General features: G+C 37.2%; 2 protein-coding genes across 4 annotated transcripts in view; one reads left to right on the top strand and one right to left on the bottom strand.

Moving 5' to 3' along the window:
• dll4 (delta-like 4 (Drosophila)) overlaps positions 1 to 25791 on the top strand; it is a 307909-nt gene that overhangs the window by 38905 nt on the left and 243213 nt on the right. The window lies entirely within an intron of this gene.
• Positions 1 to 25791, bottom strand: part of syndig1l (synapse differentiation inducing 1-like) — a 41671-nt gene that overhangs the window by 4794 nt on the left and 11086 nt on the right. For all 3 annotated transcript variants that reach the window (XM_055185382.2, XM_055185383.2, XM_055185381.2), the window contains exons 2-3: positions 22648 to 23214; positions 6557 to 6694 (exon numbers count right to left, since the gene is read on the bottom strand). In XM_055185382.2, the coding sequence (XP_055041357.1) occupies positions 6557 to 6694; positions 22648 to 23109 (600 nt within the window). In that variant the 5' untranslated portion in view covers positions 23110 to 23214. The remainder of the gene's footprint in view (positions 1 to 6556; positions 6695 to 22647; positions 23215 to 25791) is intronic.

Raw genomic sequence — 25791 nt, forward strand, 5'->3', positions numbered from 1 at the left:
CTATATATGTCCACTTTTCTATTATCTAATGCATTGAGTGGGAACTGTTCTCAATTCACACAGTTGTGTAGTTTTGCAGTGTATATATATTTAATTATATATTTTAAAGGTCTGTGGCTTTCCATTGGGAGCATTCTGTTTTTCTTTTTTTATATAATTGTCATTTGCTTTGTTCTGCTTATTCTCTGCTGGTTTCACCTCTTTTACAAACTCTTTTTTTCTCCCCTAAAACATCTTTGTGGTTTCAGTCATGATCAAAGCAACGGAAACCGGAAGGGAAAAGAGTAGCCAGCAGTATACAGACCTTCTGTTTGTCGACATCTACCTTCTTTTATGCTGTGAGTCATGGTGTCAGGAGAGATGAGCCAAAAGTGATAGTTGAAAGACCAGGAGATGAAGTAGATTTAAAGCCTGTGATGCACATACTGAAATACTTTCTCCAAATAGCAGTACACTCGCTTTGTTGAGTTAAAAATGTTCAATCTTGTACCATTACCCCCTGTAGGTGTTGAAAAAAACACATGTGACTTGAAATTGCAATGAACAGCTTTATCTAATGTTTGCACTATATGCTGGAAGGGAGCTTTGCTAAGAGCTGCTCCAAAATGTAACATCACGCCGCCTTAATTTCTTTAATAGTGAAGCCCGGCTTAATAGTTTAATCAATCCATTTCCCCAGCTCAAATGAATAATTAAGTCATAGTATGCTGCTCATTTACCAAGAACATAGCTCAGGGGCTGTGTAAATTTACCAGGGTGAATTTCTTTTTTTTTGCTCCTTTTTAATGGAGGAATAACCGAACATGTATTATTATACAGAACAGTGTGTGCTTAAGCAAGCGAATATGCATTATATGTGTTGCTTTGCGTGTGCGTGTCATGACCCTTTGAGAAATGACATTCGCTTTATCATACTCTGCTGTTAGTTAAAAGAGTTGCCTGTCACACATGGGTCCCGCTGTCACAGCATCTGACCCTTCACTCCATGGAAACACTATTGATTTTCACTCCCACACTTGGTGACAATAATGGGTTGTTTGGAAACACCGATGCTGGTATACGAAATGAGCTGGCATGTTACCATGCTTCAGTACATTTCGTCTCAAAGGTATCCTCTTATGCAATTGGTGACGCACACATTCACAGTATCTAACCTCCTATAAGGTCTTGTCCCTATATATTAATATTCAGAATTTAAGCAACATCATCAATAGGATAATGTGAATGCACTTAATGTTTTGTTTAAGATAATGTTATTAGATGTGTTTGCATCATCACTCATATAGAGTGCTGCAGGGATGACACATTTTTGTAGGCCAAACTGGATGTAAGCAGGGCACGTTCCCCATAGACTTTTACATTATTGCAAAAAAATAAGCTCTATAAATAACAAGTTTGACACAGGTTTTGTCCAACAAAATAATCTTCACAGATTACACAACTTTTATGAAATTTGCATTTACTAGAAATTAAAAGCTAACCTTAGGCTTTTAGTAAACTACACCCACGATCGACATCAATGTCATCACCATCAAACTTCTGACAGCTCTTTCAAACATTTAAAAACATGGTAACTGTACCCATGTTGTGTTGTTTTTGAGATCTTCATGCGTGATGACATTTAAAGTCCCAGACTTGTTAGCAAGCACCCTTTTAAAGACGCTTTAAAGCTTTAAAAAGTCACGAGTGGGCTTGTTACTGGTGTTTTATGTCTCTGAATTAATCATGAAAATATCTTGGCCTTATCCATTCAAATAACCCATTGACTTTGGGAAGATGGAAACGTAAATGCTTAAATGCTAAAATGCTTTCCGGGTTTTGCTACAAAATACATCATCCCTGCAGCATTCTATTGGTGCATATTAAATAAAAATAATTATATTTCCTTATATTTATTTTGTAAAAGTGTGTGTCTTTATTATATTTAGATTTTTACCACATTTTCGTTTTTAATAATAAATAAATTATTTAATATATATAAATGGTTATTTAATCCAAGTACATATACAGCTTTTCGTTTGAACGCTTTACCCGCCAGCGTTTTAAAAAAAGTTGCCAGCCAACGTCAGCATTTTTTATGATTTTCACAAAAGTTTAATGCCTTCCAGAAAGTTTTCTTCTATAAATATATAAACATACAATATATGAAAGAAAAGACCATCCTATCTTCATTTGTTTTTTATAACCTCTCAAGGTTTCTTTAAATATAAAAAATTTTGACCAAGATAATTGCATTTTTGCAAGGACTTTTGTTAGAGATCAAAATCAGAAAAATGAATGATGAGTGTTTTATATGTTGGGTAAGACCACCACCTAGTGGATAATAGGGTAAATATAGATTGCAGTAAATACTTGTCAGGAAAGCGTCATTGGCAGGGAAGCGTTTACTCTTCATTTTTTCTTAATTAATAACTTGTCCATGGCGGGGAAAAAGTTAAACAACACCAAATGACTAATTGAATAATTATTTAAAAAATTACTGACATTTTAAAGCGTTACTATACCCCTGGTCAGAGCCTGACTCCACCCACTGCCAATATTTGAAAAATGCAAGAAAAGTTGGCAGATCGTTATATTTGTGCGTAGGTCCTACGGCGTAGCCGCGACAACGTAGGTTCCCCATTGGATTTCATTTATAATTTTGCGTCGTCGTCCGCGTCGACGTGCAAACCCACGCGCAGACCACTGGTAGGCAGTAACCATGCTATTAACCACAGTAGCAGTGCGACCGTCAGAGAAAGAAGAAGGTTGGCAAGTTAACCCACAAACGAAGAAGAAACAGCAATTTGTTGTGTATGATTTAAGAAGACCAGCAATGATGGAAGTAAATAAACAGTGATTTTTGTTGCAATTTGATTTAAATCACTCCTCAACTTGGCTCATCTTTGTTTTCAACGTCGCAAACTGAAGTATATGACGCAGTTTTTTTTACCTGACGGGAGGGGTTCTGGTAGACCAATCACAGCGCTTGCGGTCTGCGTAGATCTGACGCGTTGTTAAAAATTTTGCACGTCAGGCTACGCAGAGCTCCGCACAGGCTACGGATAACCTACGGCGTAGCTACGGTGTAGAGCTTACACACGACTATAAATTGGGCTATAGAGGGGACAAACTAAGCTCGTACCAAGTGTGTGTTGAGATCGTAACAAGGGCGTGGTGAGCTTGAACCTGCTTACGTCACAAGTTATTTTTTGGACCCAACATCCAATAGGAAAATTCAACTGCAGTAGAGACCGTTCAACCTGAAGAGGGCAGCACTCAGACATTTTTACACCATATATTATAGTATTGAACCACTTTATATCCAAATGTCAAAAAACTTACTAAAATCAATGAACGGCACTAATAAAGCCCCATTCTTACAGATCATTAACTAAAAAAAGTTGGTTTAGGGTTTAGTTACTCTTTAAGGCCCTACATTATAGAATGTAAATAGAAACTGTACTTTGCCTATACTTTATGCAAAATGGTATTAATAAAATATGAACCATGTATCCTCCGATGCATGTCCTATATTTGTGAAAGTGCTTCATTATTTACATTAGTTATTTCTCTTTTTTCAATAACAGAAATAAGACAGGATAGATGCTGAGGGGGTGGAGTTAAGAGTGAGGGATGGGTGACACTCCTCATAAATATTCAACCCAATGTTGCTGGGAAGGTGAAAGATGTAGTTCGGGATGTTCTCTGGGGAATATACCCAGCAAGGAGAGAGGGCAAAAACATTCGCATCCCCACCACATCTCATTTCCATTCTCCTCACATACACGCACACAAACGCACACACACACAAACACGCTGAAGTTGCATTCTGGAGAATCTTCCCTGAACAACACAACCATCATTGTAATTACACTCAGCGAATGAACTCACCTTTTGACAAAATAATTCACTTTGCTCGTGTGTGTCACAGACTAAACTACAGATAAGAATATAAAAGCCTGAGGAAGGACGAGCAGTTGGATACTGTTCTTTGTGTCATGTGAACCCCAAAGCGTGACACACAAGGGGCGCTGCTTCTGTCACACCCTTCTGATCAGTGCTCTCATTTAAATGTCCTTACACAATTTATATTAGAGGAGTGCATGATCATTTCACAGATCCACAAGCAAAGCTGTAGGCTTGTATGATGCATATTATGATGAGGCACATGTTCTGTATTACAAAAAGAAAACTGATAAAGATCAAAATCTCTTCTCTAACAGACGCTTTTTAGAGGACAGAAGTGAACAAAATGACACGAACTGAACAGGAGCATTTAAAGGTCACATTCTTTCTGATCCCATTTTTCAGACTTTAGTTAGTGTGTAATGTTGCTATAATAGCTTAAATAATACCTGTAAAATGATAACGCTTAAAGTTCACTGCCAGGCGATTTACTTTCTTTAACAGAAGTCCACTTTCAAAGCCTACAGGTTTGGACTACAGCCCTCTACTTCCTGCTTTAATGACGTCAGTAGAACAGTTTTTTGACAAAACTCTGCCCACAGGAATACGTCAGTCGCCAGCTAAGCTAACGGCAAGCTAAGCTGCTATCAAATCACAACACACTAAACAAACTACACAATCAGAACTCGTTACGTATGAACACACGTTATATTGCGCACTGTAAACCCAATCAAAGCTTCAAAAACACAGAAAGAACGGAACCTTTAAGATGCATGTCATCCAATAGGAAGTAAGGTTTGGTTGGTTTGCATGGTTCAAATAGTCACTGTCACTATATATTCCTAAAAATGAAGGTTTTGTAGAAAGCTGTATGTAGGTTTTTGACTGTACTAAATAAAGAAACAGATATGTGATGTTAGCATGTTTTCTAAATATCTACAAATGTATTATAGTATTTCTTTATTTAGTACAAACAAAACAATGCTGTAGCCAGTTATTCATTTTTTTTAAATGCGCTTTCCATGTGGAATGTCTTTTGTTTTGGTCGGTGTGATCCTGCCCACTGCCAATTTATCCAATATTGTAATTCGACAGCTTGGTTGCCAGTTACCACGGTTGCTTAAATGACACCACAATGGCCCATAAACGCGACATCCGGTAGACGCAGTCTCCGAAATGAGCCTCATATTGAGTTATAAAAATCCACATGAGCGGGTTTCTAATTTGCAGACCTCAAAAAACATTGCAAACGTAAAAAATGAACAGATTAACTTATGCTTTTCATCGTCAGCTGTGCTCCTTTATGTGTCTGGCAACCCGAGGGAGGGCAGGAAAAAATGGTTTGCATCATCAGAGATGCAAACTCATCAGGGGTGAAAAAAGTGACAATGTGCAATGATTACTGAAAACCAAACGCAAAACCTGTGCAAAAATATTGATACAGCTAACTATCGTCATACTTTTTTTCACGATGGTGTATCGATATTTCAATCTCTACTATCGATATTTAAAAAATAATAATCCTCCGCCGCTGCTGTAGCTGTCACTGTCCAGTTGTCTGTCATATACGGCCCATGTTTCAGAAGTTAGCGGGAGTGAAACGCACTTTGGCTTTAAAAAACAAAAAAAGTAAAAAAAATCAGATCTATTTTTTACATTTTTGATTAAAAAAAAGGAAAAGCATTGTAATGTACCGTAACGCATCGTATCATGACCCATGTATCGTGATACGTATCGTGAGGCCCTTGCCAATACCCAGCCCTAATTATACTATAGCGCAGCTATTGTGAAGGGAGATTGGCTGTGCAAGCAGTTTTCCGTCATCTCTGTTAACTCTACATTAACACAGTGACAGGAGACGTGACAAACAAGTAGTTGTCCTGTACGGATCCGTTTACACAGCAAGGCTTCTCTGTAAATGCGGAGACTGCGGTTATCATTCCCCGAAGTGTCAACACGACCTGGGGCTTTCCTTATCCCAAGTTATATTTCTTGGGTCTGCACCAGTCCTTTCAAGGCAAACAGACCCTGCCATTTTCAAAAACTCATCAGATCTAGTGGATTCACAATAATGACTTATTCTGTATCCAAATACTGCAAATTTCTTCAAAAGGTGACGCAGTTACGCATGTTAAAAAAAAATGAAAAGGAGCGATCAGGGAGCTCATTTGTCCTTATGGGATCTTTTTTCAGGATGTGTGAACATATGCACAGATACCAGAAAATCATTGTCAGTGTGAATGTTTCAAAACCAAACGATCCCTGGACAAAATTTCTTTGTATTTTCTGTTATCTGTGTTTGAAAAAGGCTTATGATAGCTGCTAGTGAGGTTTGGGGGGTTGTTCTAGTGCCATCAGCCAATCCGAGTTGTCCGGTTATCATTTTCCTGTGGCTCCGAAGTAATTAGTCACATGGCATTTACAGCTCAGGTGATTGGCCAAAATGATTAAATGCCCTGGAGCAAAGATGGCAATTTTTAAATTGAGTGCTTCCCAGGCATCATTCTCAGAGCAACTGCCATTTAAATTAATGAGAATGCTAGCAGGTAGCTTTCTCCTGATATTATGGACCTCCTCGGTCTTATCTGTGTCACACGTCATATTGAGCAGAAATCTCAGCAGATTTAATGGTTAGGCCATGGATTGAGCTGGCGCGACCTGTACTTACCCCCTGAGAAAAGTAGAAGGCAGCAATGCCCAGAGGCCAGAAGCAACAAAGCATGGAGAAGATAGCAAGACCCAGGTGATCACGAGGAGGGATGACGATAAAGTTGTCCTCGCTCTCGCTGTCACTGGAGCAATCTGTCTATAGAAAAAGAACATTTGTGTAAGCTTCAATTTTGTCCATTTACTGACCCTATCTGTGCTGTATACAACACAGTCGCATAGCAATTTGTAACTATTTGTGACCTGCTTTTACCCTAGTGGGTTTGGGAGTGCTTTGTCCTTGCTTTTTTAAATAATTACACATTTCACATAATACAAATTCATACGGAATTGACAAATATTTATATTATGTTCTATTGAAACTTAAAATTCTTTGTCTTTATTATATAACTTGCAGATCATACTCCGTAGTACCAGAAAGGGATGTGAAAGCTATTGTGTTAGCAGTTTACATAAATCACAGCAGTAACGCATAATCAGAATTTTTTCTAACTGAAAAGTCCCACCTCTTAATTTAGACCTTACATCTCAAAATAGGAAATTTAACGGAAAACACCACCGTTTTTTAATATTTTACGATGTTCTTACCTCAACTTAAAAAAAAATAATACATACCTATATTTTTTCAATGCGTGCACTTAATCTTTGTACAGCGTGTCGTGAATGTGTTAGCATTTAGCCTAGCACCATACTTTCCTTAGGATCCAAACAGGGATGAATTTAGAAGCCACCAAACACTTCCATGTTTTCCATATTTAAAGACTGTTACATGAGTAGTTACACGAGTAAGTATGGTGGCACAAAATAAAACGTGCCGATTGTTCGGAGTGATGATGTTCCTGCGTGCCAAGGTTGAAGTGCTGCAAACTAACAAACTAAAACCATACAATATAGTTCTTATTTTTATCCGCTTAAAAAATCGCCACGTTTTATTTTGTGCCACCATACTTACTTGTGTAAATACTCATGTGACAGTCTTTAAATAGGGAAGTGTTTGGTGTCTTCTTAATTTATCCATTTTTGGATCCTAAGGAATGAATGGGGCTAGGCTAAATGCTAACACATTCACAACCCGCTGTACAAAGATTAAGTGCACACATTGAAAAAAGATAGGGATGTATTAATTTGTCTAAGTTGAGGTAAGAACATAGTAAAATATTAAAAAAACGGTGGTGTCTTCCTTTAAGTGCTTTAGATTTTATTGTAAAAGTGTAACAACGCTTTTACTGCTTTTGCAGAACAAAGGTATGAGTGTTTTTTGTAACAAATGTTGTCAATAGTACTTCAACTTCAAAACCTTAAATGTAATATAATCATACAGCCACATACTGTACTTGTATTTGGGTGTTGTACATGATATTAAAAGTGATCATAAGATACATTGGTGGTTTCATATTACACCTTTTTACTTCAAAATGATGCCCGTCGTAGTTTAAGTGTGTAAGACAGGAAGTCACAAGGTTTTTCATCACACATATTGTATCATTTTCTCAGATCTCTCCTTTGATTCCAGTGATTCACTTGAGTAGCTAAAAATAACACGACCTGGTGGAGAGTGAGCCGAGAACAAAGCTGTTAGGAAAATATTCCTGCACTGATCCAGAGCCATAAGCTGCAATCATCAGTGGTGAGGAATAGCTCTGTCACCGGAGTTTTATCTGCTAAAGCAACACTTCCTACCTACCTACCTCTCTATAAAATAACAGGATGTTAGATTGGATATCTCCATAAGGGTGGGTTTAGTGGTTTTCATGTACAGATACTGTTGTGTTTTATGCTACAACATGGTGTTGAACGTGTTTCAGACGAAGCTTTACAGAGACGTTTGTTTATCGCCACATTTATTGCAGAACTCAAATTTGCAGTCTATATAATAAACTTTCACTCCTACACTTAGTCTTTGCTTATATCCAAACACCTGATGTTACATAAGAGGATATATATATATATATATATATATATATATATATTTCAGTGGGCATGTGTTAGACTGTCTGATATGTGCTGTGCAGCAGTTTAGCTGCTTTAAATTGACATACAGAATTACTTAATTAGAATATATTAGAATATCATCAAAAAGTTTATTTGATTTCAATAATTCCATTCAAAAAGTGAAACTTGTATATTATATTCATTTATTACACATTGACGGATATATTTCAAATATTTATTTCTTTTAATTTTGATGATTATAACTGACAACTAATGAAAATCCCAAAATTCAGTATCTCAGAAAATTAGAATATTGTGAAAAGACAACACTCTAATCAGTTAATTAAAGGTATTGCAGAGGATTTTCTTTTACCAGGTGGATCATCAAGACTATTGGTCCTCCTAGTTGTCAATCAGGAGTGTTGCGCAATTGCATTTTTTTAAAAAGTGGAGAAGGCGGTTCTTTTCTAAAATTTGAGAAAATCCTCCGCTGCACCTTTAACTCAAAACACCTGCAAATGCCTTTAAATTTATCTCAGTCTAGTTTTGTAGGCTACACAATCATGGGGAAGTCTGCTGATTTGACAGTTGTCCAAAAGACGACCATTGACACCTTGCACAAGAAAGGTAAGACACAAAAGGTCATTGCAAAAGAAGCTGGCTGTTCACAGAGCTCTGTGTCCAAGCACATTAATAGAGAGGCAAAGGGAAGGAAAAGATGTGGTAGAAAAAAGTACCCTGGAAAGGATTGTGAAACAAAACCTATTCAAAAATGTGAGGGAGATTCAAAAAGAGTGGACTGAAGCTGGAGTCAGTGCTTCAAGAACCACTACGCACAGACGTATGCAAGATCTGGGTTTCAGCTGTTGCATTCCTTGTGTCAAGCCACTCTTGAACAACGGACAGCATCAGAAGTGTCTTGTTTCTGGACTGCTGCTGAGTGGTCCAAAGTTATGTTTTCTGATGAAAGTAAATGTAGCTTTTTCTTTGGAAATCAGAGTCTGGAAGAAGAGAGGAGAGGCACACAATCCACGTTGCTTGAGGTCCAGTGTAAAGTTTCCACAGTCAGTGATGGTTTGGGCTGTCATGTCATCTGCTGGTATTGATCCACTGTGTTTTCTGAGGTCCAAGGTCAACGCAGCCGTATACCAGGAAGTTTTAAAGCACTTCATGCTTCCTGCTGCTGAACAACTGTATGGAGTTGCAGATTTCATTTTCCAACAGGACTTGGTACTGTATGCAGTACCTGGTTTAAGGACCATGGTATCCCTGTTCTTAATTGGCCAGCAAACTCCCCTGACCTTAACCCCCTAGTAAATCTATGGGGTATTGTGAAGAGGAAGATGGGACATGCCAGACCAAACAATGCAGATAAGCTGAAGGCCACTATTAGAGCAACATGGGTTCTTATAACACCCGAGCAGAGGCAAAAGGAGCCCCACCTAAGTATTGAGTGCTGTACATGCTCATACTTTTCAAGTTCATACTTTTCAGTTGGCCAAGATTTCTAAAAATCCTTTCTTTGTATTGGTCTTAAGTGATATTATAATTTTCTGAGATACTGATTTTGGGATTTTCCTTAGTTGTCAGTTATAATCCTCAAATTAAAAGAAACAAACTTTTGAAATATATCAGTCTGTGTGTAATAAATGAATGAATATTATATACAAGTTTCACTTTTTGAATGGAATTAGTGAAATAAATCAACTTTTTGATGATATTCTAATTATATGAGCACCTGTATTATTTTGATAAATTTGAGTTATACTCATAGTACATATATACGATATTTGATGGACATTCTTTTGCAATACAGAATAGAATGAAAAACTCTGACACCAGAAATTATACAAACATTCTTTTCTCCTAGCCTTCAATATCTAATGCATTATTTTCGCCCATCCACCAAATTGAATCAAAACAGATAAGACACCAAAACAAAACACACATCTCATCATCTTCCCATTCAGCTGACATTTTCTGCATTAGATGATTAAATAATTGCCAACAGTGTCAAATGGTTAAACCCCAAGGACTGAGTCCCATTGTTTGGCCCGTTAAACCCCACCTTCACCCCTGCCTCAACCACTCATAGTGCCTCTCCTAAAAAAAAAGGAGGGGTTGCAGAGTGTGACCGCAGATGCTGTCACTGCCTGCCAGCTTTCTGACAGGTAATGATAGATTAATGGATGGGTTTTATCCTTTCAGGGTGGCAAGAGGCTGGGGAAACGAAGCGTGTAATTTATGTTACCAAAATGCCTCCCCCAGCATGAGAAAGACGGGCATGTCCTTTCTCCCATTCTTTTTTCCTCTCACGATCCATCTCTTAGCTAATAAAACGTTACCTTATTTTCAAGGTGATCGATGTCTGCACTTTCAAACTTATTATGTACGTGTCATGTACGAAGGCTCTAGCTGAGTGCCCTCCTTTGCTGAAATAATTGAATCCATATACATTTGTAATTAACTGCTTAATCAAATATCTTTCAGTTACACTAGCCAATGCATATTTTTTTTTATGGCTGTGCAATGGCAGGACATGAGTAAAACGGTTTTACGTCAAACAGAAATTAATCCAAAATCGGTTTTGTATGTTATTAAAACGCAACATGTAAGGTTTGACAGCAGATACTGTAGCATTTTGGTTTGCACCACCATGAGCTAACTTTAGGCTGTGGACAGGGAAGGCCATACAAATGAGAATGGATGTTTTGGATGGAAAACGAATGAGGGAGTTTAAAATGCGGCCAATAGAGACTGATAGAAAGGTGCTTGTGGGTTTGACTGACTGTGTGTGGGGTGATGGGGTGGGTCATGGAATAAAAGAGCTGTCAGGTGAAAAGCTCACGGAGGCAATTATTTTCCTACAAAGGCCAAGTAACTGCATCAATGATGTTGTTGTGAGGTCATTGTCCTCGACAGGCGCAATGTTTACGTTTAAAACAGCTGCGTGCATTTTTAAAGAGACCGCTGGATGATGGCGCAGAGTAGATAAGTTGTGTCATGCCAAAAGCTGGCAGCATTTCAGGAGCGGGTCACGGCGGTGTAATTCATCAGGGGGTTTGATTAACGCCAGGCGAATATAAAATACAGGCGTACTGAGATGGTAATAAGCCGGGGTGATTTATAGACCCCCGGACCACACTTGCGAATGGCATGACCTGCGTTCAAGGACCACTGTGGGATGCTTAATCACATGGCAAATAATCGGGATGACATGCGGGCATGATAGCTGTGCCAGTGAAGAGTTATTATTCTATAGCATATTTTATCGAAGCCATATTTCCAAGCTCAATATGTCTCTATATGAGCATCCGTTGAATTGACTATGGAAAATATTTGGCGCAATTGCAAAAGAATATTAGTTTATAAAGCTCAGGGCGATATGTATTGATACTAAAACTGTGAAAACAAAGCTGTCAACTTAGCCCAATATAAACTCTTGTAATTGATATATGCAGCCTCCTAACAGAGAAGCATTAGCCCATTAAATCCTTATTCAATGTTTACTCTCGCTAACCTATCCATCAACAGTTATGATAAATGAATTTTCCACAGAATCCACAGCCAGCTCATTTGTCTTCGGCCTGTGTAAATAGCCTCTGATCACCTGGGAACTGAGCATACCCTCTCGCCCACAATGCAACAGTAATGAGATTAAGAATGGGTTAGTGTTGACAGAGTTCTGTGGATCTTAATAATTTAAAGACTAATTAATTGCCTGGTGCCACAGCTTTTCATTTAGACAGCGGAGCACCATACAAGCCGTCTGATATAACGTTTGCGCTTTATATTACTGTAATCAGTGAATGTGTTTAACAGTTAATGTGAAACATGAGTAAATACAGTGTAACCAGATCTGAACGATAACCTAAATTGATTTTACATTTGTGTTGAAAATGAGGCACATTGCTATGGAGGACCACAAGAGTCATGCAATATGTAATAAAGAACTTCAATATTTAATAACTACCTGGACAATAAAAATAGCAATTAATAGATTTGATTAAAAATTAATTCTTTAATCTATAAATGAATAGACAAGTTACTGCCTCTTAGGGTCCTCATCCAAGATCTATAAATATGCGCATGACATACAATCAGAGCCAATCAGCGAGCTTGTTAAATCCACCTGGCCATAGCTAATTTGCATTTCTTATTTGACCATTTGCAAGGACCCAAAGAGTCACGGAAAAGCTAAATAGAGAGGCTGAAATGAAAAGCAAATCGAATAGCGAAAAGAATAAGGAGAACCATCGGGAAATGAAAACGGAAATGCCCTTTTGAATGTCTAATTTGGGCCTGTATTTGTAGTTCAATCTATAAATCCAGTTATTTATTTCTCTTTTAAAATCGCTTTTTGAAATAAATTTTGAAATTCCATTATTTAATTAAGAATTTGTAAATGCAATTTAAAATGATTAACTTATTAAGTGTTTTATGTTGTTTTTGTAAATTGTTATATTGATTTGAACTATTTATTGGTGAATTAATATTTCATTTCTGCGTTGTTTTTGTGGTCTCGCTTTTTATTGCCTAATAAAGTTTTACATAATGATTTTTTTTGTAACTTTGTCTATTTATTTATAGATTCATTAATGCATTTCTATCTATGAATTGCTTAATTGCTATTTTTATTGTCCAGGTAGTTATTAAATATTGAAGTTCTTTATTACATTTTGCATGACTCTTGTGGGCCTCCATACATTGCATGCTTTTGCCCAGTCATTTTTTATAAAATGATTCCTAGCGATTTCTTTTGTAAATTGCAACCAGCCATTGGCATTATCATGCATTATAAAAAAAGGATTTGTGCCATTTTATTTTAGCTCACTCTTTGCAGTTTGCTATATTACAAATCTTTAGGGAGGTTTATATAAAACCATGTATAAAAGGCTGGAATTTATCTTAAGAAACTGAGGACTGTAGGTACAATAAAGATTTAGCAGATTGGTAGTTGGAAAACCTATGTCTTTCTCTTGGGGAAGATGACATACAGTATTTGTTATTGGCTACATTTCAGCCGTGTTTCTTTAGACAGTTAGACAGAAATTTTGACAGTGAGTACACAGAAAATCCAATGAAGCTTTTCACAGTCAACTAAAGTTTAATGTCTAGCAAATTTCCTTAAAAAATATTTTTGTACAGGGAATTACATTCTGAAAAAAAGGGGTTTAAATCTGTCTCTTTCTATTTTTATATGACACTTCTGCTTATATTTTGATGGTTGACGCAGTGTTTTGCGAGTGTTCATAAGTGTGGAGCGATGACAGTGAATGTGGAGGGAAATGTGCTGCCTCTCCATTGCACCCACATATTCAATGTTTTTGGTTTTGTAAGAGTAAAATATGTAAATCTGCTAGCCAAAGTATGTCTATTATTGTGTAAATCATCAGACTTTCTTTCAGCCATATGCTGCGATTTTAAATTATTTGAATGCAAAGAATGTCTGGCTAATTGAAGATGCCTAATAATTTGTCCAAATGTAATGACTTTGCTAACAGCTAAAAGACATCTATCATGTTCTGTACCATCTGCTAACAATCATTCATTTGAAATCATGGAAACAGATGGTACAGTATGTGATGGTAGATGACATCATATTGGTGGCTAAACCAAAATACTGCTACAGTTTGTCTGTACAGTTCATATACTATAGACTGCCAATCATCAATAGAGCTCCAGCTGTTATATCGTTAGCAAAGCAGCTCACGGTGTGTACAAAATATCATAAATCTAAAACCATTTACTTATTAGTAGAAAATGTGTAAGACTCTAAATTTATAAAAATGCAGAATAAAATGACTTTCTTACTTTGTATTGTTGCCTTGTTTTCAGTCTAGTTTTTAGACAAAACAATATAAAATTTAAGCAAATTTGTGCCAAAAACAAGCAAACAAATCTGCCAATAGAATAAGAAAAAGTGTTAATGAAAAAGTAGACTTATTTCAAGATTTGTTTTCTTATTCCATTGGCAGATATTTTTGATTGTTTTAAGCACTAATTTACTTAAAGGTTATTTTATTTTTGTCTAAAAACTAGACTTATTTTCCTAGGTCATTTTGCTCATCAAGAAAATACATGTAAATTTAAGATTTGTTTATTTTTTACTGAAAACAATACAAAAATACTAAGTAAGAGAGACATTTTTTGCAGTGAACTGTTAGTAGTTAAAAAATAATACATAACAACTGGGACTTTGGTAGATTAGTAAACATATTTAATGGAACAGTAAAACCCACTTTAAATTCACATTAAAGGTTCACTGTGTAATTTTTAGAAGGATCTCTTGAAAGAAATGCAAAATAATATACAAAACTATATTATCAGTGGTGTATAAAGACCTTTTATAATAAACCGTTATGTTTTTATAACCTTAGAATGAGATGTTTTTATCTACATACACCGAGGGTCCCCTTACATGGAGGTCACCATTTTGTGCCAACATGTTTCTACAGAAGCCCTTAACGGACAAACGTTTTTACTAAGTTGTCTCCGACCATAAAATGTTTGTCCGGTGGTGGCTATCGTAGCTTCTTTATGCATTTTAAAAGCGAGGGTTGGGCAGTGGGCTGAGCCGCTGGTTGCAATTTGCAACTTCACCACTAGATGCCGCTAAAATGTACACACTGCACCTTTAAGTATCTTTATCTTTATACTGCTGCTACAGTGTTTTGCACCATAATTCTGCATTCGGACCAGCTGTGGTAGATGTGTTAAGCGTGAGTGATTTCAATGTTAAGTCAACGTGAAGATGCGTTGACGTGCGTTTGGAGGTCTCGCGGGGCGAATGAGGCGTTTAGTGTGGCGCAGTAGACGCGATTCCGCCTCATTCACGCGTCTAGTTCATCAGGAGCTTGCTCTAGGAGTGACGTGATTACAGAAAGCGAGGGGAGTCGCAGAAGCCCCTCCCGTGACGTGAATTTTCGTTTGAATCTCTCGATGACTAGAATTTCACGCGCGAATGAAGTGAGTAAACTCAAAATGTTCAAGCGGCAAACTAGATGCGGTAGACGCGAATTTGACGCCTTCTTCTGCGAAGTCGCAGAAGCCCCTCCCATGACGCGAATTTCCGCTTGAATCTCTCGATGACTAGAATTTCACGCACGAATGAATCGAGTAAACTCATAATGGTCAAGCGGCAAACTAGATGCGGTAGACACGAATTTGAGGCCTCAAGCGCAGCTGGTGAGAACCCACAGTAAGTGTTGCATTTTTTTAGGACTGTGTGTCATCAAAGCATTACTGTTGTTAATTGTTTGTTTGCTCTGTAATAAATGACCAAACAATAATACTGTACATTTATATTGTATACAATTCAAACGGCTAGTATTTTAGTGTAGCATGTTAAAACAACAACACCAATAATGACCCATTAACACAATTACACTAAAACATATAGCATTTTTACGGCATAAGCAATTTAAACAGTTATAACAATTTATCACTAGTCAATATTTAAAATGGTATGTTTAAATTATTTCTACAGGTAAGTGTTGTGTGTATATTTGTAGCGGCATGTAGCAGTGAGATTGTGACTTGCAACCAATGGCTCATTGACACATCTCGTCCCTCCCTTTCGTAACGCATAGAGAAGCTACGGTAGCCACCACAAGACAAACACGTCATCGTCTAAGATAACATAGGGACAAAATGTGCTCTGTAGAGCAGTTTGTTTGTTTAGGGTTAAACATGGCAAATGGCGACTTACATGTAGGGGACCTGCAGTGTATTTAGATAAAAACGGCTCATTCTAAGGTAATAAAAACAATACAGTTCATTTTGTAAGGTCTTTATACACCACTGATACTATAGTTCTGTATATTATATTGCATTTCTGTCAAGAGACCCTTCTAAAAGTTACACAATGCACCTTTATGGGGGCAAAAAAGTCTAGTGTATTTAAAAATAGGTTTATTGATTCTCAAGTTATTTTCCACGGATGAAAATCTTTCAAAATTACACCATTTAGACATTTAGAACATTTTCCCATTTAAGACGTCAGAGCAGAGTGAGACAAATTCCCTTTATATCATTTCTAGATAATTTGTCCTCAGTGCATTCTCTCCAAAAGACGATGAGATCTAAAGAGAAAGCACTAAATTGGCTTTAAAGGCATTAAATTGGGCTTTAAGGAGATAAAACGCTGCTTTCATAACATCTTTTGGCTTCCAAACGGAAACACTAGGACCATTAGTGCCTCTCTTTAACTAGATGAAATGGCCATACAAGATCTATAACGTACGTTCTCCTGAATAAGATGCTCTAGTATTTGTGTGCATTACCTGAGATAAAAAAAAACTAAGGCAAAGTTCACACTTTACTTTTGTACTGTACATGCCAAAATTATGTAAACATCCTTTTTAATTACCAGGGTTTCAAATACAACTATTAACAATAGGTGCATGGTTTGTGCACTGCACAAACTGAGGTCAGTGATAAAAAGGTTTACATTTCAGCGTATTCTCCAACCCATACGATTGCTTTGGTCGTTTGTCCATTTTTACCAAATACGACCAATAAATGCTTTAACTAAATTAGCGCCTCTATCGGCAGCAGGTTAAACTTAATATATTAGGGTATAAAATGATATTTTGGGGTATAATTTGCTATGATGACATTTACTGGGATAAGATTTTCAATTTAAACCTCCAGGATTAATTGTATATTTTTACACATTACACTATTCAGCCACTTAGGGCAAATAACGTACCCATTTATTTATTATATGACCTAGCATACAAAATAGTCAAAACTTTTTTTTTAAATGTACTTAAAATATTCCAAGTGAACCGAGGTCAAACGATCGATTTTTTTGAAGAAAAGATGCAAAAGTGATGACAATCCACTGAAAATATCAGATCCGGTGTACACTGATTCAAAAACTGCCGCCAGAAGTAGTGATGATACGTAATCTATAATTGTGAAAAGGCATTGGTTCTCGTGTGTCTCGTGACCGGTTGCATAAATACGTTAGCTAAGAATGTGAAGCGCTATTGGCTCTTGTGACTGACTACATTATGCTGGTTTATGTTTGAATGAGATCTGACTGTGCATTTTGATCACAGAGTTCTTCATAAAGTAATTGTATGGCTTCAGTTTGCAAGGTTTGCAAAGAGAATGGTTTGTAATACTTTTATACTGTTATATACCTGTGGCTGTACTTTTACTTGCGTGTTGTGTTTTATATGGTTGAGAAGTGGTTGGGTTTAGGGTGAGGGTGGGGTTAGATGCTTCAAAATATAAAACCATAAATGTTTAGAAACCGTTTCTACATTTGCAAATTCATAAAATTAAATGCGTCTTATCTGATGTATAAGGCAAAAACCTTAAAACGTAACAACAGGTTGTATAAGCTATACTGTCGCTAGAGGACACGAATCCTTTAAAGGAATAGTCCATTTTCTAAAACACACAATACGTCATGACGTCAAGAGGTCACAGAGGACGAACGCGAAACTCCGCCCCAATGTTTACAAGTGTGTTGAAAGAGGACCGTTCCGATGTTGTTGTATGTGGAATGATACTAATTGATGTCTTTGTGTCAGTTTATTGTTTAAAATGGTCCGCAAATGTGCGTTTCATATATGTAACACGTGACCTCTCTACGTCACTACGCATTTACGTTAGGTCACGCTGGCGTGTCACAGGATCGGACCTAGACGAGAAGTTGTGGTTTAAAAGTGCATATTTTTTATTTTTCTTGACAAAAATGACAATCGTTTTGCTAGATAAGACCCTTATGCCTTATTTGGGATCGTTTATAGTACTTTGAAACTCCATTGAAAAAAATTGTTTATTTACAAAATAAAATAACTACTGGACTGGCACGCATTATACAATTGTTTTGTGGATCAGTGTGAACAGGGATCGCTTCAACAACATTATGATGTATTCACGAAATTTCTAAAAAACACAAAAAATAAACTTTTTCATTTTTGATACAGTGGTTGTTGTGTAAATGTGCCCTGAGTTTGTAGTGGAGGCACTTAACTGGTCTGCACAAAACCCAGACCTGAAACCTTTGAGCTTGACCCCATCACTCAACATGGGAGCTGTTGGAAGAATGACCAACTTCCTATTAATGCCAATGGTTTCCCAAATAGTGCATATGGGTGTGTTTGCTGGATGTCTACATGATTTTGGCCATGTAGTATATCTCATAACACTTGAAAAGAAAACTGGGACAGCAGACTTGTCTCTAGAGAAAAAACAAGAGTTCACTTTATCTTTGCAAAAGATTTAGCACAGAAGAATCTAAAAGCTATAGAATACAAATGAGATGCACAGACTTCAATGTCAAAATGATGTTACTGATGCACTGCATACATATTTCTTACACTATCCTGATAAAAAAATTCTATTAACCGAATCACATTCAAAGATTTGCGCAAAGCAGATGAATCATTAGCTGCTCAGATGAGTCATTTTTAGTGTGACTCATTTTCAATTGACTTTAATGCATTAGTTTAACGTGCACTGCATTGTGAACATAAATTGACAGCCTTCGTTTTTTAATGTGTTATTTACACGTGCTATTGTGAAGATTTTTGGCTGTAGTTTAGTAAAACCCTCATATTTCATATAGTCACTAAAGACGTTTATATCTATTCAATTATCTTCTTTTGGACACACACTCCGATATATTTTCAGCAAATATTGATAAATGCAAGTAATTTAGCTTATTATTCTGCATATTATATAATTAATGTGATTAAAAACAATTAAAACCATAATAAAAATCTGGTTTTGTCACATGCAATGCATGCTTTATACAGTTTATCATCACAGCACATATCATGAGGGCCTACGGTATAGAGCTGTACAGAGGTCCAGAGCTACATATATATGGAGATCAGCTTTAATATCATGAGACACCTGCAGTGAACTCCAGTGGTGCTCTGCACAGTGACCGAACAATGCTCAAATGGTAAAAGGGCCAGAATTCTGGACATGACCTGCATACATATACTATATGCCTTCCTCTCGGTGAGGCTCAAAGGTGATGAACCTCATCCAGCACCATTAAATCCCATCAGCAGTACAGAACACTGCCCAGCCCCTCTCATTAGCTCTTTTCTACCTATTGAGATCATTTCATGTAGGTAATGAATATATGAAGAAGCTTTGTTTGGTTCACTGATTCGTGTCATGCTTCCTGGCAAGTAAGTGGAGATGAAAAGCATTTTAATGATTCTGGTTTCAAGGTTGATGCAGCTTAACAATTCTGATATCCTTACGATTACATTTACGATTATTTTTGAGGTATTAAGTTATGCAATTCTCAATCTCATGGCATTTCGTGTTTTATGAAGTGGAATTCGTACAATTTAATTCATACATTTATAAATACTTACAATACCCGTGAGATCAGGCTGGCAATTCTTAATGCATTTTCTGCCTTAAGCAGTTTGTTGCCAATTAGATTTAATTAAAATCTATTTTCATTTTACATTTCAAATGAAGTGTATAGTGTACTGTAATTTAGTACAAGTAAATCATCTTAATTAGCCCAGATATTAATAAAGTATACTTGAATGTACTAAAAAATATACTTAAATACCAGCAAGTACATTTGTAGTAAATTGTTATTTTTGTCCTAAATAAAAGTATATACAAATATACTAATTTAAACTGTAGTTCTTCTTCAGTAGTACTTCAACGGCATTGAAAAATGTACACTCAATGCCTGTAATAATACATATTTAAATAAATGCTGTCTCATAATGTCTCATACTTTCGCGTGCACACGTGAAACTATCGTGTGCGCAAGTGAAAGCGAAAGCTTCACATGCGCACGCGAAAGTATCATGTGAGTACGCAATAGTTTCACGTGCACATGCGAAACTAAACTTTATTAAATTTTTGCTCCATGTCCCCTTAGGGGCTCCGTATAAACCGTACTAAAGAGTATTTTTTTATATTAAGTACAAAAAAGTGTACCTAAATAAGGATGGGAGCATGTGAAGTTACAGACTAAAATTAAACTAAAATAAACTAATATGAACTAAAATTTTATTTGTTTATTTGTGCCCATGGACCGAAATTCAACTTTTTTTCGTGCCTTGAGCACGAATATCTTTTTTGTGATACTTGCACGAAATTCTATAAATAGTTTTTCATGTCCGTGGCACAACTTTCTTTTTCGTTTGATTTTATGTTTTGTTTTCTCATAGTTTGTTCCTATTTCCTTACCATTGTCGCTTGGGGTTGGGCTTAAAATCACTTTTTGTTTACATTTTAGACATCCTAACCCAAACCCCAACTCTAATACCAACTCCAGGCGAGAATTTTTTTAAAAGCAAAAAAAAAAAAACATGTAGAAACAAATACATAAAAGTACATCCTAACCCAGTGCTTCTCAATTATTTTCTGTCACGCCCCCCCCAGGAAGAAGTAAACATTTTGCGCCCCCCCAACTCTCCGTCAGGACTGTAAATAGTGTAATTTGTCTATAAAATTACACATCTGCAAAACATTGTATCCTTAATAACATTAAAGAAAACACAAAAAAAGAAATATCAATCAACTACAACAAAGAATAACTTTATTAACATTGTTTTTTTAGTCTGTAACTGAAAAGACTTAAAATGCATCAATTTGCCTGGAAAAAAAAATCAAGCCTTATTTACAGCATTTTTTTTTGACCATTTGATACTGAAAAATTAAATTAAATATAATCAATAAATATTAATAAAAAACTCAAGCAGCTTATCAGTGTGTTTGGCGTGTAATGTCTTTAAGTGACGGTGCAAAAAAAATCACTTCCTGAAAAAGTATTTTCCCCGTGGTCTCGCGCGCCTTTTTTCTCTAGAGCCCCTGGTGTCGCTTCGAGCCCCCCCTGGGGGTCCCGCCCCACTATTTGAGAAGCACTGTCCTAACCCAACCCCCAAATCTAACCCGCCCAACCCCTACCGACAATGATTTAAAAATAGGGAGAAAACAATCCATAAAATGACATGAAAAAGAAAGTCGTGCCACGGACACAAGAGACTATTTATAGAAATTTGTGCGATTGTTACGAAAAAGACATTAAAAAAACAAATTTCATGCCATGGACACGAATAAATTAATACAATTTTGCGTAACTATAACACGACTTTCCGTGAGGTGATGTTGCAAGTTACAGTACACTGTTATGCTGCGTTTACACCAGCCACCGGTAGAGGCGTGAAGCGCGAGTGATTTCAATGTTAAGTCAATGTGAAGACGCGCATTGGGCAACCTGGTAAGTTGTAATACACATTTCACTTTTGAGTCATGTGGCATTTATCGACCCACGCCGTTTTTCTCCCCCCTATAGTAAGGTTACCAAATAAAAACTGGTAACTCTCTCGATAAATGCACAATCAACATCAGTCATCTTGCAAACAGAAAACCGCATAGCATTTGCCCCTCCCACTAAAATCGAAATTTGCCTCTGACGCGCGTCAAATGCTTGCTTTTTCTGCGTGTCTACTTCGCTCTACATGCACGAATGCATTCAAACTGTTCAAGCAACAAACTAGGCACGGTACACGCGATTGTGACGCCTGAAACGCAGTTGGTGTAAATGCAGCATTACTTTTAGACCTAGCTGTAACCCAGCCTTTCCTTCAAAATTTAACTCTAACCCCTAATCCTAACCCTAACCATGCCCCTACTCCTTAACTAAACCATCCCCCAATCTCATTAGCTGTAAATGTGGGAAATTTCCAGAACAACTTGTAAATCCCTATTGGAGATACGTAGTGATAGCACATTGTAATAAGGCCACCTAAAATAAAGTCTGACTCATTTTTTTAAATGTGTAAAGTTTTACAGAATGTTACTTCTCAAAAACAAGATAACCATTTTAATAGCATATTTGAGAAATTCAGGTGCTAGTTGTCACACATGATCCAATAAAGCCAGCAGATGTTACTGGAACATAAGGTGATAATTTACAGCTAAATTTAACCCCAGATGGAAAATCAAACCGTGGGAGAACAGCTTTTTTTAATGTGCAGCCTTATCAGACAGGGTCTCATATTGTGATATAGGCCATTACTGATGCTGCAGCTTCCTGTGAGAATTCATATGCTGTGCTTTAAGGCCACCTGTCATAGACTAGATGAATTAATCCTGCATAGAGAACAGCAAGGGTCCGGCTTACCGCGTTCAAAGAAACTGCCAACTTACCTCGTATTCCACATATTCCTCCTCTTCTACCTCATAAGACACGGTCTGGATTTTCACATCGTTTTCATCCAGCAGTTTGGCTTGAGGGTCCTCCGTAGCGGGGGTCTCCGCCGCAACGTCCTTCTCTTTCTTCTCCACGAAGGTGGTCTCGCAGCACTCATTTTTGTAATCCTTGCCCTTGCCACCTGCGTCCTCCTTGTAAAGTATGAAGTTAGGCTTGTAAAACGCCTCCACCGCCAGGTGAAGCGAAGTGGCGTCCAGTAACTGAGCTTTGGCCTTGCCGTTTCCTCCCGTGACCGCGACCCCACCGCCTCCGCCTCCTCCACCGGTTACAAAATAATTAATAATGTTCTCCTGATACTGGTTGCTGTGGAAGTCGCCACCGTAGCCATAGTCGGCCTTGACCACATGCTTGCTATTTTTATCCAAAAGAGGGTTCTGAAGCTCACTTAGGCTCTCCATTGTAGAATGCGTTGCGTTGAACAGCCGGATGGAGAAATATAGGAAGACGATATGACCTTGGCTGGACCGATATGACAGGTGCTAATGTGTTCAATAGGCTGTGAGCTGTAGGAGGAGTGAGAAGAGAGAAAAGTGAGGGAGCGTGCGGTAAAGACACGCGCTGTTGAACACATGCAGAGAAAAGTTTAATAAGTCTGAACTCGGGACAGACAAGTGCTGGCAATGAAAAGCCAGCCATGCAGTTAACACAGTGATGTCTGTGGCACCAAAAGCCATGGCTGATTTGTGAAGACTCTTATTAGAAATAATGCTATAAATAATGCAGATTGAAGCTTTCATGCTGAGTGAGTGATTTTATTTGTCAGTCTGTGAGAGCAGTTTTCTGCAAATTACAATGAAAAAAAAACCACAACAGCATATTCTTTTCAACTAAGCTGATAACCACTAAGCTGCTATTAGGTAGATTTTAATTAACTTTGGTCTGCCACTCCATGAAACTCAATGACATCCCTGGTAAATGGGAATGGCTGGGAGTCTATATGCCATGAAGGTAAAGCAGACATCTTTGTTAAAAGGCAATTTCGAAAAATGCACAATGACCCAATGTGCCATGCAGAGAGCGCACTTAGTCATTCTTTGCACGTTGCACTGGCCAGTATGATGGTCATCTTCTTATGCTAGCACTTTGCACCATGTGGGAATGACTAGATGCGGAGTCATGTTAAAGTACTGTACAAGTTTTTTAATTACTAGTGGCATTGAAATGCATAATGCACAGTAGGGGTGCGCAGGGCAAAAACTAAGGTGGGGTTAGTTGTAACTCTGACCGTTTGCATTGTTGCACAGGGTTGAGGGATTTGTTTTTCTCATATTGTTTTCACACTGCCAAAAGACGATCTCACACAAATTTATGGAAAGGTTTAATGTTTTTCCATAGAGTCATTGATGAAAGAGTGTTTTGGTGGCATGTTAGTAAATGTTTTTTTCGGTTTCTGAGTTGGGTGTGTAAGATTCCAAAACCAATGTTATGTCATCTTAATCAGTGTCTTGTTGACTAAAACATAGCATCATTTTGAAATATGTCTGCAGCTCTTAACAACCTTTTTGGTAGGCTTGAAAATATTTTCACCCAGCGCTAACGATATGAAACAGTTACGCTAGCGTAATTCTTGCCGTTCGGGGTTTCCAGCAAAAAAAGTATTAGTTAAGGTGGTAGGGTTGGGCGGATGGGCGGGGCCCGGGGCTTGACAATCAAAGGGGTGGGGCATACACATCATGATTTTTTTTTATTAAAAACAGTCAAATAAAACTTAATTTTGAAGAAACTATGACAGTAAATGAACACATACTAGATTATTAATAAATTAAATATTTTTAACAGATACCTCTAACTGGATAGCTGCATAATGAAGTGAAATTAAAGGGTTAATAAAAACAAACTAAAGCAGATGTTGTAGAACATCTGGCGAATAATGTTAGATAGCGCAAAGATTGTAAAAACTGATTATTTCCCACTATTAATAACATTATCTTAAAGGAGTGTAACTACTGTAGCATGTAAATAATGCACATAAATAACGTAAGCAAGAGCGCTCAACAATTATATCTAATCAACAGGCACGTGCAACCTAGCTAGCAGGTCGCTCAAACAACAAAATCACCAGCTAACTTACTTTAAATTTGCAAGAACTACACTAATACGATAACAGGCTTAAATAAACCCAAAACTTAAATCCACTTACAGTTCTCACGGACACGTGTTTTATCAACTAGCTATCCTACAGACAGTGATGGACCACAGCTCTCATTTCGGCCGTGTGGATGCGCGTGCCCCCTCGCGTTGTAAAGCGTGTCCACGCTATTCTACGAGATGCACTTGATGCCCTTTGGGCAACAATTTTTTTTTTTTTTTTTGACGACCTAGTTAAGGCGGTAGGGTTTTCCAGCTTAGGCGGGCTGCCTGAACTGCAAAGTGCTGCAGGAAACCCTGCTATTGTTTTAAGTCGGCTAAACACTAATGTTTGTTGGCTGCCAACAAAATATCAAAAATGGTTTGTCAAAATGTATTTTTATTCATATCTTTAATATTGATGGAATAAGGCATGTCAAAGATTAAAATCATAATGAAATTAATGGCTAAAATCAGACTTTGATTTGCATCATCTCAGAATTTGATTTTGAGACTTTAGTATAGTTTTTACAGACTGGGTCACATACTGTATAACATTTTTTGATTTTTTTGTCATAATTGTGCTGCTTTTTCTCACATATTTAGACATTTGTATCCATTTATAATTGAACTATGCTTAGAAGAGGGATGAATAGTATAGATACCTGTCTATTATAGACAGATATATAAACAATATCCACTTCAAGTATAGACAAATAGTACTGAAATATTTTGCCTGCAAACTTAATTTTTAGCAAGTGTTACAACTAACCCACTACCTGTTACAATTAACCTCACCTATGGGGTAAGTTGTAACGTTTGCACTTCGGTCACGTTTGGTGTAATTGTCCAAGAATGGTAAGTGATAGAAACAAACTTCAAATGTTCATTTGTAGCAGAGATGTGTGTGTTGCTTGTGTAAAAATATAATTAATCAAACTCAAATATTTTTGAATGATTGAGCCAAAACCACAAAGCGTTATGGTGCGTTTACACCCACCGCGGTAGAGGCG

This window comes from Misgurnus anguillicaudatus, chromosome 18 (genome assembly GCF_027580225.2).
Source record: "Misgurnus anguillicaudatus chromosome 18, ASM2758022v2, whole genome shotgun sequence".
NCBI lineage: Eukaryota > Metazoa > Chordata > Actinopteri > Cypriniformes > Cobitidae > Misgurnus > Misgurnus anguillicaudatus.